This window comes from Melanostigma gelatinosum (assembly GCF_949748355.1).
Source record: "Melanostigma gelatinosum genome assembly, chromosome: 10".
NCBI classification, from domain to species: Eukaryota; Metazoa; Chordata; class Actinopteri; order Perciformes; family Zoarcidae; genus Melanostigma; species Melanostigma gelatinosum.
Genome location: NC_136643.1, coordinates 1174985 through 1188655, shown reverse-complemented (window position 1 = coordinate 1188655; position 13671 = coordinate 1174985). Strand labels below are relative to the sequence as shown.

At 44.8% G+C, this 13671-nt stretch overlaps 1 protein-coding gene across 1 annotated transcript in view; it reads left to right on the top strand.

Moving 5' to 3' along the window:
- Nucleotides 1–13671, top strand: part of pde9aa (phosphodiesterase 9aa) — a 71814-nt gene that overhangs the window by 23640 nt on the left and 34503 nt on the right. Inside the window, exon 2 of the mRNA XM_079276847.1 lies at nucleotides 10720–10790. Coding sequence (XP_079132973.1) covers nucleotides 10720–10790 — 71 coding nt within the window. The remainder of the gene's footprint in view (nucleotides 1–10719; nucleotides 10791–13671) is intronic.

Here is a 13671-nt window from a genome sequence, read left to right as displayed (position 1 = left end):
AGCATGGGGTACACGTCCCTAAGCTGTACACCCTGTCGTACTCTTGATGAGATCAGACCAATTTTTACTTCTGAATATGTCAGAGCCCTGCTTTTTTAATATGTTGTAGACAGGCCCCAATGAGGCACATTCAAGTTGGATGGGACTCCCTAGCACTTAGCATGCCTGCGCGGGAAGAGGGTCAGTTGGCCTACATTTGAATGGGGCATTTTGAAGGATAAAATTAATGGAACGTGATTACCCAAACGGCCATCCTTCAACTTGTCATAACTTCTCACAACATGGTTGAATTTGATGGGCGATTGCATGACAACATTCCCCTTGATGACGTGAATGTGAAAATGGTGCAATAGAACCTGCAGACCCTCTGGAAAGCTATCTTCTGTTAGCAACGTGCTAATGCTACAAAACCAATCAATCCCAGTAGAGTGTTCAATTTTGTCCAAGAATTGTCAATTACATGTCAAAAATGTCATTTATTTGTGTTTTTAGGGGCCGGAATAAATCTCCCGCCGAAACCAAAGAGTGAAAACTGACCTTTGTTCTCAATCCGAAATGGCCCAAATTCCCATAGAAAGCAATGGGCTAGGACCATGAAAATTGAACCGTCAGTCGACCTTTGGCCAATGACCATGTAGTATGAAAATCAAGGGGAAATTACAAACACTTTTCCCATAGTGAATAATGGATTTCTCACCGAACTCGGCCCAAATTCCCATAGAAAGCAATGAGCTAGGACCCTGAAAATTGAACCGTCAGTCGACCTTTGGCCAATGACCATGTGGTATGAAAATCAAGGGGAAATTCCAAACACTTTCCCATAGTGAATTATGGATTTCTCACCGAACTCGGCCCAAATTCCCATAGAAAGCAATGGGCTAGGACCCTGAAAATTGAACGGTCAGTCGACCTTTGGCCAATGACCATGTGGTATGAAAATCAAGGCGAAATTCCAAAGACTTTTCCCATAGTGAATTATGGATTTCTCACCGAACTCGGCCCAAATTCCCATAGAAGGCAATTGGCTAGGACCCTGAAAGTTTATCAGTCAGTCGACCTTTGGCCAATGACCATGTGGTATGAAAATCAAGGGGAAATTCCATACGCTTTCTGCGATGGTACACTTTCTGCTATGGTAAACTCCGTACACGTAGAAATTACGGCCTTTTGACTCAATTCTGCCTAAAGACACCTAGAAAACAATGGGCTAGGAGGCTGAAATTTTCAGATTAAGTCAACCTCTGCCCCAAGATGAAATGGTGTGAATATCAACGGGAAATTCTGTACAGTTTTCCCATAGTGATTCATGGCATTTTACATTCATTATTAAATGTCCACTTTAATTCAAAGTAGAGATTTGATTCCTTTTCTCCTTCAAAGAGGGGCTCGTCTCCATTACACACCAATAATCTGGGCCTCGTTGCTGCAAGTTAAGGTCCCCAAAAACAGCCCCAAAGGTCAAAATTGAGGCATATGACCTCATCTTTCGTCCTGTTTTGGCAAGTGAGAAACGGCCCATTAAATCGTAGTAAAAGGTTGGAACTGCCTGATTTTTGCATAAATCAGTCGCCTGTGATAAGGTGATGCAGGATCTAAAGCGAGATATCTGTAGACCCTTGGGAAAGCTAACTTCCGGTAGCAGCATGCTAACGACTTGAATCCAATTTCACCTTGAAGAGGGTCCTCTTATGTCCATCATATGTCAATTATGGAATGATAAGCCAGTTACAAGTGTTTTTATTGCACCCAACAGAAACAGCAACATATACACATCATTAAGAGTCTTTTAATTCATTAAAAATACTTTAAAGCAAGATAGAGGAATACATTGTTTTTGTGAATGAAGGGAGGGTCGTGTAGGTTAAATGATCCAAATCTAGAGGTCGTATCTGCAAGATAAGGTCCCCAAAAACAGCCCCAAAGGTCAAAATTGAGGCATATGACCTCATCTTTCGGCCTGTTTTGGCAAGTGAGAAACGGCCCATTAAATCGTAGTAAAAGGTTGGAACTGCCTGATGTTTGCATAAATCAGTCGCCTGTGATAAGGTGATGCAGGATCTAAAGCGAGATATCTGTAGACCCTTGGGAAAGCTAACTTCCGGTAGCAGCATGCTAACGACTTGAATCCACTTGAACCTTGAAGAGGGTCCTGTACTGTCCATCATATTTGAATTTCATCAAAGAAGGCCATTTACAAGTGTTTGAAAATTGACCAATATTAAAAAGTGGTCAAAATCCAGATTTTACCAGTCTTTTCTCAAAATTTTTATACTTTAAAAAGGGGTAGGGTTTTAAATCCTTTTCTGCTTCAAAGAGGGGCTCGTCACCATTACACACCTATAATCTGGGCCTCATAGCTGCAAGTTAAGGTCCCCAAAAACACCCACAAAGGGCTTAATTGGGCTTAATTGGGGCCTTATTCGCTTCTTTTTTGCCATATGCAAGAATGGCCATAACTTATCAAATATGGGTCCTAGAACCCCCAAATTGTGCACACACATTGTGGACAAGGCCTACAATATGGCCACCTGAAAAAAATCCCTCTAGATTATCTAGAACTGATTTTTGCCTGTATCAAACTCAGACTTCAGCATGGGGTACACGTCCTTAAGCTGTACACCCTGTCGTACTCTTGATGAGATCAGACCAATTTTTACTTCTGAAGATGTCAGAGCCCTGCTTTTTTAATATGTTGTAGACAGGCCCCAATGAGGCACATTCAAGTTGGATGGGACTCCCTAGCACTTAGCATGCCTGCGCGGGAAGAGGGGCAGTTGGCCTACATTTGAATGGGTGCATTTTGAAGGATGAAATGAATGGAAAGTGATTACCCAAACGGCCCATCCTTCAACTTGTCATAACTTCTCACAACATGGTTAAATTTGAAGGGAGATTGCATGACAACATTGCCCTTGATGACGTGAATGTGAAAATGGTGCAATAGAACCTGCAGAGCCTCTGGAAAGCTATCTTCTGTTAGCAACGTGCTAATGCTACAAAACCAATCAATCCCAGTAGAGTGTTCAATTTTGTCCAAGAATTGTCAACTACATGTCAAAAATGTCATTCATTTGTGTTTTTAGGGGCCGGCAAAAATCTCCCGCCGAAACCAAAGAGTGAAAACTGACCTTTGTTCTCAATCCGAAATGGCCCATTTTCCAAAAAGGGACATTCCGACTACATTTGAATGGAAAGTATTGAATGTCATAACTTCTCAGAAAAGGGTTGGAACTGTGTTGTAATTGAACGAGACACTCCCCTTGATGACTTGAATGAGCACATGGAGCAGCAAATCTGCAGATCCTCTGGAAAGCTATCTCCTGTTGGCGGCATGCTAATGACTTGAATCCAATTGGACCTTGAAGAGGGTCCTCTTGTGTCCATCATATGTCAATTATGGAATGATAAGCCAGTTACAAGTGTTTTTATTGCACCCAACAGAAACAGCAACATGTACACATCATTAAGAGTCTTTTAATTCATTAAAAATACTTTAAAGCAAGATAAAGGAATACATTGTTTTTGTGAATGAAGGGAGGGTCGTGTAGGTTAAATGATCCAAATCTAGAGGTCGTAGGTCCAAGTTAAGGTGCCCAAAAACAGGATCAGGGGCTGAAATTGGTGCAATTTGTGCAATGTGTAACAATTGACCATAATTCGGGTAATGAAGGTTGAAACTGTCTGGATTTTGCACCACACACTCCCTCCGATGACCCGAGTCAGCATGCCAAAGAAGAAGTCTGTAGCCCTTTGGGAAGTTTTTTGGTTTTTTTCAGGAACATTCCGACATGTTTGTGGCATCATATGGTGATACGTGATCCGTCTCCATGTTTTCCAAGGCTTTGGACCCGAAAGGCAGAAAACGCCCCATTTGGCCATGCCCCGCCCATTTGGAAGCGTGACCGGTCCATTCCACATCCATTTCCATGGTTTCTACCCGAAAGGCACAAATCGCCCCATTTGGCCATGCCCCGCCCATTTCCATGTTTGCCAGCTTGACCGGTCCATTCCCGATCCATTTCCATGGTTTCCACCCGAAAGGCACAAATCGCCCCATTTGGCCATGCCCCGCCCATTTCCATGTTTGCCAGCTTGACCGGTCCATTCCCGATCCATTTCCATGGTTTCCACCCGAAAGGCACAAATCGCCCCATTTGGCCATGCCCCGCCCATTTCCATGTTTGCCAGCTTGACCGGTCCATTCCCGATCCATTTCCATGGTTTCCACCCGAGAGGCACAAATCGCCCCATTTGGCCATGCCCCGCCCATTTCTATGGGCGGGACCTTGACCGGTCCATTCCCCGTCCGTTTCCATGGTTTCCACCCGAAAGTCCCAAAACACCCCTTTGGGCCTGGCCCCTCCCACTTTTCAGCCACTGGTCAAGGGCGCCATCTATAGGATTTGACCACTGCCTACACATTCTGCCCTCAACGGCCCAAGTGTTCCCAAAAGTTTGCATGGGAGGTAGGCCGTTTGTCCGACACATTGTCACCGTGTCACACAAGTGCCGGTGGCCCACTAAGCCCCATGTTAAATTTTGCCATAAAGCCCAAATTCCCTTACCGTTAAAACCTAACCTGGCATTTACCAAGAGCACGGATCCATAAGAGGGAAGCTGCCATAACCGACGCGACTGGTGGGAGCGCCCGGGGCCAGGACTGGTCTCTCGGCCGAGCGCGCTCTGACCGGAGGAAGCAGGGTAGACGTTGGGAGTAACGGCAGTTAGCGGAGCCAGGCGAGTTCCCTCGCCAGAACACCAGCTCGAGAATCTTTTAATAGAGAGCTGAGTCAGTAATTAGCCCCGTATCGGGCCAGAAGTACCCAGGATCTAACAATAAGTAGAGACCATAGTTCTGATGATGTGTCTGACTCATCAGCATTCACTGCAACCTCACCGTTATCGTGTGTGTGTGTGTGTGTGTGTGTGTGTGTGTGTGTGTGTGTGTGTGTGTGTGATTATTGAGCATACAGGCAGAATGATCTCAGGCTCTGACCTCTAAACACACTCTGGCATGCAACGTATTCACCCAACATGAGAACCCCCGACTGGAGCTTCAGCTCACTGACTGACCACCGTACAGCTCTTCTCTTCACACCTCAGAGCCTTGCTCCGCTGCTGGATGTTAATGCTTTCATGATAAATATTGCAAATATTGAAGGAAGCACACAGAAATGTTGCCACAAGTCAGCTCTAATAAATCCATCTTGTGTCAGCTAGAGTAGAGTAGAGTAGAGTAGAGTAGAGTAGAGTAGAGTAACTTTATTGTCCCTGAGGGCACATTGCTAAAAACACAAAAGCAGCATTATGCTGCTGATAACCTCTGTTACTGCCTGTAGCTTAGCCACAAGAACACAAAGCCCAGCAGAACATCCACATGTATTGCCATCTGAACCACGTAAGGGTTAATACGGCTTCATGAGTTTCAAGCATCAGACAAGTTAGCTGTGGCTTGAACACCAGTGAAGAAGAAATGGATGCAAATGCTCTACGTAGCATTCTGTGGATCAAGAGTTCAGTGATCAGCTACGGATCAATAGAGACGACAACTATTCACCCAGCGGGTCTTTGTTCTGGTCTGTTTGTTTTTTGAAGGTTCTGGTGTGTGTGCGTGTGCGTGCGTGCGCGTGCGTGTGTGTGCGCGTGCGTGTGTGCGCGTGCGTGCGTGTGCGTGCGTGTGCGAGTGCGCGTATGTGCGTGTGCGTGCGCGTGCGTGCGCGTGCGTGTGCGCGTGTGTGCGAGTGCGTGCGCGCGTGCGTGCGCGCGAGTGCGCGTGTGTGCGTGCGTGCGCGTGTGTGTGCGCGTGCGTGCGTGTGTGTGTGCGCGTGCGTGCGTGTGTGTGCGCGTGCGTGCGTGCGTGCGCGTCCTGCAGCTCTTTGGTTGTATTTGATTTCTCACAAGCAGACATATCTTCTGTATTCACTGTGGATGGACTGAGCTGTTTGTGGGTCAGGGGTCATGCTGGTACCGGTCCCTGAAGCAGCTGTGTAACAGACACAACCTTTAGTATCTGGATGACGGTGTGAGTAATCGACTAGTTTCATGTCAGGGTGACAGAGTTATGAGCATTGGTTTGACTCTGAAAGGATGAAGGGCCCAGTGTGCATGCTTCCTCGCTTTAATTGAACGCATATTTCAATGACTTTGAAATGACAAACCTGTTGCATATTCAGCTCCACTTTTCCTGCACACAGTGTGGACAGCAGCTTGCATCACAAAGCGCTGCTCTCACTCCCATTGTTTCCTCTGTTCTGTTCTCACGTCCTTATCCAGGCTCATCACTCTGTGGTTCGTGTGTCCGGTTTGCGTGATCAGATTGAATATGGCTTCTCTTTTATCTGCATAACACGGGATCCTCGTCCTGACTGCGTTCAGGGAACAGATGATGATAAATGTGTTTGTTATCTTATAACGAGAACATGAATCTGTTGAGCATCGGTTAATACTGTGGAGAGGAAATTAAAATAAGCACTCTGCTTAAACATCCCAGGAGTATTTAACTAACCAAATTAATTCAAAGTAACAAAACAACAGAGACATAAGAGCATATAGATGACCAATGAAGTCACTCAAAGACCCGGTTCAAGGGGAGCAGAGGAAGGACGGGGATACCTGAGAGGATCAGCACCGGTTCTGCCTGCATACCCAGAATGCTTCACTAGAGTTAGAGGAGACACAGAGGTCCAGACTCTTGAATGAATGAAACCTTAATTGCTAGAAATCGACCAGTGAATCAGTTTGGGTGATTATCAGTAAGAAGGACTTTGAATGAATGTAGATGCCGTCAGAGCAGAATTTAAATTAGGGAGCGATTCTCTCCTTCACAAGAACTCCAAAAAGCTTCAGCGCATTATTCTCTCTGGCGATAGCGTTAGAAGATATCTGAGCTGTTTCTCTGTAGAATATATAACGCAGCAGCATCAGCTCCTGGTCCACGATACAGACAGCAGGGAGGATCAGAAACCCTCCAGCTGGTACTTTATCTTACTCACCAGATACTCCAGCCATGTCACTCTGCGTTCATGACAGGAGATCACACTTTAGGAGCCTCCTGACTCCGGGAATGTGCAGCAGCATTAAAGGTTGTAAGAGCAGCCGTTAGAGACGTACTCCTGGCCAGTCAGCAGTCAGAACAGCACATGGCCCATTTCAAATACAGAGAACATGTTCCAACCATGCAATCCATCACACTTCTATGTTCTCTAACTGACAGTTGAGTTCAGAGTAAGAACGGTTCATCACAAACAGCAGCAGACAGAAGTAAAGCCGGTATTTCTGCTTTTCCCTGCTGTTGTTTCTGTCAGCCTCTAGATATTAATATTCATATAATATTAATATACGTAGGGCTACTTGCTTTGCTCAAGGAGCATAGACAAATACCAAAAGAATACCAACAACCATACATGACAGCACATCATATAACATAAACATAAACATCATAAAAAGCATGATTTGGCAAATCGATACAAGACATCAGATTTCATAACCATACGTTTCCAGTAATATAGGAAGAAGTATTTGTATTGTATGAAATGCAATGTGTTTCAGATCAGCTGTAGACATGGTGTCTGTCCGCTGACCTCCACCAGCCCCTGTCTCTTCCACCTGTGACAGGCTGCCACTGCCCGACTGCTGAAGTGCTCTTTGACCTCTCTCCTCCTTTGTCCTTCTTTGACACAAATCATTTGTCATGTTCAATGACAGTGCTTGGCCTTGTTCTGAAGCTGGAGGAGGAGAAGGACAACATATGTATTGCCCCTGTGCTGCAACATGCACGTTCTCTAATCAGAAGAAGAGACCCGAGCTTTGGAAGCCAATAGTTTCTCTCCAGTGGCTGATTGCTCCACTTTCACACAGCTGTAGAGAGAGGAGGAAGGAGAGCCATGACACCCTACTGTACCTTACCCTACCCTACTATACCCTACTATACCCTACTGTACCCTACTGTACCTTACCCTACCCTACTGTACCTTCCCCTACCCTACTATATCCTACTGTACCCTACTGTACCTTAATCTACCCTACTGTACCCTACTGTACTTTACCCTACTCTACTGTACCCTACTTTACCTTACCCTACGCTACTATACCCTACTGTACCTTACCCTACCCCACTGTACTCTACTGTACCCTACCCTACTGTACCTTACATACCCTACTGTACCTTACCCTACCCTACTGTACCCCACTGTACTCTACTGTACCCTACCCTACTGTACCCCACTGTACTCTACTGTACCCTACCCTACTGTACCCCACTGTACTCTACTGTACCTTACCATACCATACTGTACCGTACCCTACTATACCCTACTGTACCCTACTGTACCTTACCATACCCTACTGTACCCCACTGACCTCTACTGTACCCTACCCTACCCCACTGTACCTTACATACCCTACTGTACCTTACCCTACCCTACTGTACCCCACTGTACTCTACTGTACCTTACCCTACCCTACTATACCCTACTGTACCTTACCATACCCTACTGTACCTTACCCTACTATACCCTACTGTACCCTACTGTACCTTACCCTACCCTACTGTACCCCACTGACCTCTACTGTACCCTACCCTACCCAACTGTACCTTACATACCCTACTGTACCTTACCCTACCCTACTGTACCCCACTGTACTCTACTGTACCTTACCCTACCCTACTATACCCTACTGTACCGTACCCTACTATACCCTACTGTACCCTACCCTACTGTACCTTACCCTACCCTACTGTACCTGACTGTAACCTACTGTACCCTACTGTACCTTACCCTACTGTACCTTACCCTACTGTACCTTACCCTACCCTACTGTACCCTACTGTACTTTACCCTACCCTACTTTACCCTACTGTACCCTACTGTACCTTACTGTACCCTACTGTACCTTACCCTACTGTACCTTACCCTACCCTACTGTACCCTACTGTACTTTACCCTACCCTACTTTACCCTACTGTACTTTACCCTACCCTACTTTACCCTACTGTACCCTACTGTACCTTACTGTACCCTACTGTACCTTACCCTACCCTACTGTACCTTACTCTACCCTACTGTACCTGACTGTAACATACTGTACCCTACTGTACCTTACCCTACCCTACTATACCCTACTGTACCCTAATGTACCCTACTGTACCCTACTGTACTTTACCCTACCCTACTGTACCCTACTTTACCTTACCCTACCCTACTATACCCTACTGTACCTTACCCCACCCCACTGTACTCTACTCTACCCTACTGTGCCTTACCATACCCTACTGTACTGTACCCTACTATACCCTACTGTACCCTACCCTACCCTACTGTACCTGACTGTAACCTACTGTACCCTACCCTACTGTACCTTACCCTACCCTACTGTACCTTACCCTACTGTACTCTACCCTACTGTACCCGACTGTACCTTACCCTACTGTACCCTACTGTACCTTACCCTACCCTACTGTACCCTGCTGTACCTTACCCTACCCTACTGTACCCTGCTGTACCTTACCCTACCCTACTGTACCCTACTGTACCCTACACTACCGCAGGAGAACTGTTAGTCTGCTCACGTTTAATCAGAACTACAGAAAGATGTTGAAAATATCTACATAAGCAGCTGATTTAAAATGTACTCTAAATTAGATTTAGTTGCGTCCATCACATTAACACATTATATATGTTGCATAGATGGTAGATGGGCTGTACTTGTAGAGTTATTTTCTAGTCTTCTGACCACTCAAAGCTCTCTAACACTACATGTCATCATTCATCCATTCACACCCTGATGACAGGGCTGCCATGCAAGGGGCCAGCTGCCACCAGGACTCGAACAGTCACACAACATTCATCCATTGGGGTTCAGTGTCTTGCCCCTGCTCTACCACTGAGCCCCGCTTGCCCCGCTACACAAGACCAGCACACCAGGAATGAAAGTGTCAGTGCACTGAAATGAATGTCTGCAATTGTACCCGAGTGTCTGAATGCTGATTGTGAATTCTTTGTACTATATAGTGCCTCAAAAGTTCCCACAATGGAACAAAAAAGTAGTGTACATGGCACGTACAGTACTCTCTGCTAACAATCCCACAATGCAATGTTGCACATTTGTTGATGAAAGTTACCGTTATCTGACAGTGATGACACTACATGATAATGATTTAAAACTAAATGTACTGCTCGTAGAATAATAACTACTGAGTGAAGGAGGGGGGAGCAGCCTGAGCGCTCTCATGGGATGAACAGGCCTGAACAGCAGCACCGACCGTGGAACTGTTCACAGCGTGGATGCTGCGTTGAGTGCATGTCATGTTAAATGTGCTGTGGAGAAGTAATCCTGTTCATACGAGGCTTCAGACAGACTGTAAGAATGCAGCCTCAGCTTCATCCTCACTTCATCAGCCTCAGCTAGCAACATGCTAATGTTTAGCTTGTTTCTATGCTAATGAGAGCAGGTTAGCATGCAGTCTTATTTTCAATAAGCTAAACAGCTCATTTGAAGCTGGTTATTAAAAGTAATAAACCTGAGCTGACTTATATCTGATGTGCAGTAAGGATCAAAGATGTGATGTTTTTACTTTCCCTGCTTTACAAAGGTTGCCATCATGCTGTGAAGAGGTTCATGTTCAGTTGTTGGGTCATGGATTTTAAATTGTTCCTTATCATGTGTGTGTGTGTGTGTGTGTGTGTGTGTGTGTGTGTGTGTGTGTGTTGTTCTCCTCAGGTGGTGTTCAGTAGATTATGCAGCCCGTGTGACATTAAGGATCTGCTCTGTACAGCCCTGGGTGTGCCAAGGTAAAACACACACACACACACACACACACACACACACACACACACATACACACACACATACTATGGATACTCGTGTGTGTGGTTATATCTGAAAGTCCCACATGTGTGCGTCTGTATGTCATTAGTACAACTCAGTGCATACATGTGACTCCTGACACACACAGGAGTGTGTGTGCACATTTGTGTGTGCACATCCTGCGACTGCACGTGCGTACGCTTGACTCTGAACCGCGCTGACCTGGAAGTTCAACCGTGGGTCAGGCTACGGATCTATGAGTCTAGATTCGTATTCCAATGCAGCGTTGTTTTTCTAATTATTGTACTGTACATGTAATACTCCAACAATCCAGATTCTATTTGTTAATGAATCAAATTAACTTTCCTTTGTGAATATAACTCCTCAGCTGCTTGTGTTTGTGCAGCAGGAGGAGAGTAAAGCCTGAACAATGTTTTGAAAGGTTGAACGCCAACAAACATGGACTAAGGCAGGATCTCTCCTTGGATCAATTGGAAATGATTATGTCTAACTTTTTTCAACAACTTTTGACAAGGCTTTGGAGTTATTGGAAATGTTGGAATCACACAGAAGCAATGGTACGCAGCCACCATTGGAATCTAATTCTTTAAGTGCAATACTGTTCAGTACTGTTCGTCACTGGTACCGACGGTCTGACTGGTCTCTGCTGCTCCGTGTTCACTGGGCCCTGCACACGGTGGAACAGGAGCGAAGAGGATCAATGCTGCAGAATGAATACAGAGCAAATACTAACTAGTGCAGCCTGATCTCGACCTGTGACTGTGCAGAGAAGCCCGTTTACACAGAATAAATATACGTGCATTTAAATGTTGATTTAGTGGTTCCTATGACGAGTTCTTATGACTCACCATAACCTGAGTCATAACTGCAGGATTCTCCTGCTGTGTTGTTTGGAGACAGATAATCCTTCATCACTGTAACAAGCAGCAAGGGTTCTTTCCACACCTGGAAACACCATATTATGTTATATTGTTATAGCTTTATGAATGCATGATGATACAAATGTTAACGTTCATAATAAACATTAATCCAGTTACCCGTTACAGTTCATGAGCTGCTATGGAGAGACGCTGACCTTTGCTCACTCTTGTATTCATCATTAGTGCTCACTAATAGGAACATAACCTCACTGCTCTCGTGTCCCACTAGCTTCACATCGTGTTGTTGTCCTGGGATTGAGCGTCAGACGTCCGGGTGGGATGATGGGGCCTGACTTTATGCATCGTATTCAGACTGGTTCAATGAAATATATATCTGTTATCATATGTCATTTGATTACACATTCAATATTAGGCTATACATTGTACATTATATCATTTTGACGACTTTTTAATTGTATTTTTGTTTCGATCCAAGACCTCTGACTTGAGACCCGTTATCATACACATGTCACATGTCATCCCTGTAACTCAAGAACAGGATCAGATGTGTGGTCATTGGAGACTGATATCACCTCAGCATGGCTCCTGCTGCACATGTGAAGATCAGGTTTGCATACATTTGGACATTGTCAATTATCATCAGTAGGAGGTGAAGAGAAGTGTCATCACTCACTCTTGTTGCAAGCGGTTTCAATACAACACGTACAGTAACACATAAGGACTACAGTGTACGTCTTACATGAAGAAGAATATCAAGTCAAGAGTTTCAACCAGCTGCACCACCAGTGGTTGTGAAGACAGGTGGAGTTAATGGTCTCACTTTGTTGTTATTCGATTTCGGTGAGTCTAGTTTTCTGTTTTATTGCTTAATATATGAACTTTTAAAGCCATCTTGAGAAATTAGAATTTCACAAAATTTTAAAAAGTCCTGAACCACAAACACCCAGCGCAGTGTTCCAATGACAGCAGCAAGCAGCAGCAGCTCCAAACGTTTCTAAATCTATAGCGAGACAACAAGTCAGCAACACTGACAGACAATCTCTTCAAACCTCCCTCCAAAGAACCCCCCCCATGATCATTATGAACAGGGTTTGAGTCAACGGAGGGCATGAGGGATGTGTGCCCCCTCTCGTCTATATTTCCCCCCACATCATAGTGATGAATGCTACTTCACCAATCGACCATAGCTACAATTACAATGTGTTTAAAATACATGTGACTAAAGTGCTACAACGTGAGAACAGTCTACAATGCAAACAACAATAACGTCACTGGACCTTCAGAGTCAGCAGAGCGGATGCTGCCACTAACGCCTCCATGCTCAACAGTCTGTTGTTCATCTCAGTAGATCGACCAGGAGCTGCCTGCTTCCTGTCTGGTTTACAGAGATGTGGGGAAAAGAGGGGCAACAGATGCAGATGAGCCTCTCCAGGAGATCAGAAGAAGAAGACAGACCACTGTCATCAGAGCAGCTGTGTTCTTAGTCCGAGTAGGCCTTAGTATTTTAGTAACCCTAGAATGACTTGTTCTGGTCAGACGTTACAACATTTGAGTGGATTTTGTGGCAGACTAATCTTACATTTGTAGAGCTGTATGCATGTTAGCATTGTCATTGTGAGCATGTTAGCATGCAGATACTAGAATTAGGCTCAAAGCACTGCTTTCTTTCAAAGACTTGTTAAACGGGGAAGTGAAACATTCCTTTATATGTTGTTGTGTTGTACCTTGTGTCATTCACTTCTCACATTGTCATCGAAGCAGCATCAATGTAGCATCTGTTCTGTTATTGATCTACAGACATTGCTTATGATCCCTGGAGGAGGAATTCACCTTTTTTGTACCCAGACAGCATCGATATTCAGTGTTGTGCTCAACAACACATGAGGATGGATGTTTTGCCCTGATGGAAGATTGGAACTGGGTCGTATGCATTATTTATATATATATATATTTATATATTTAT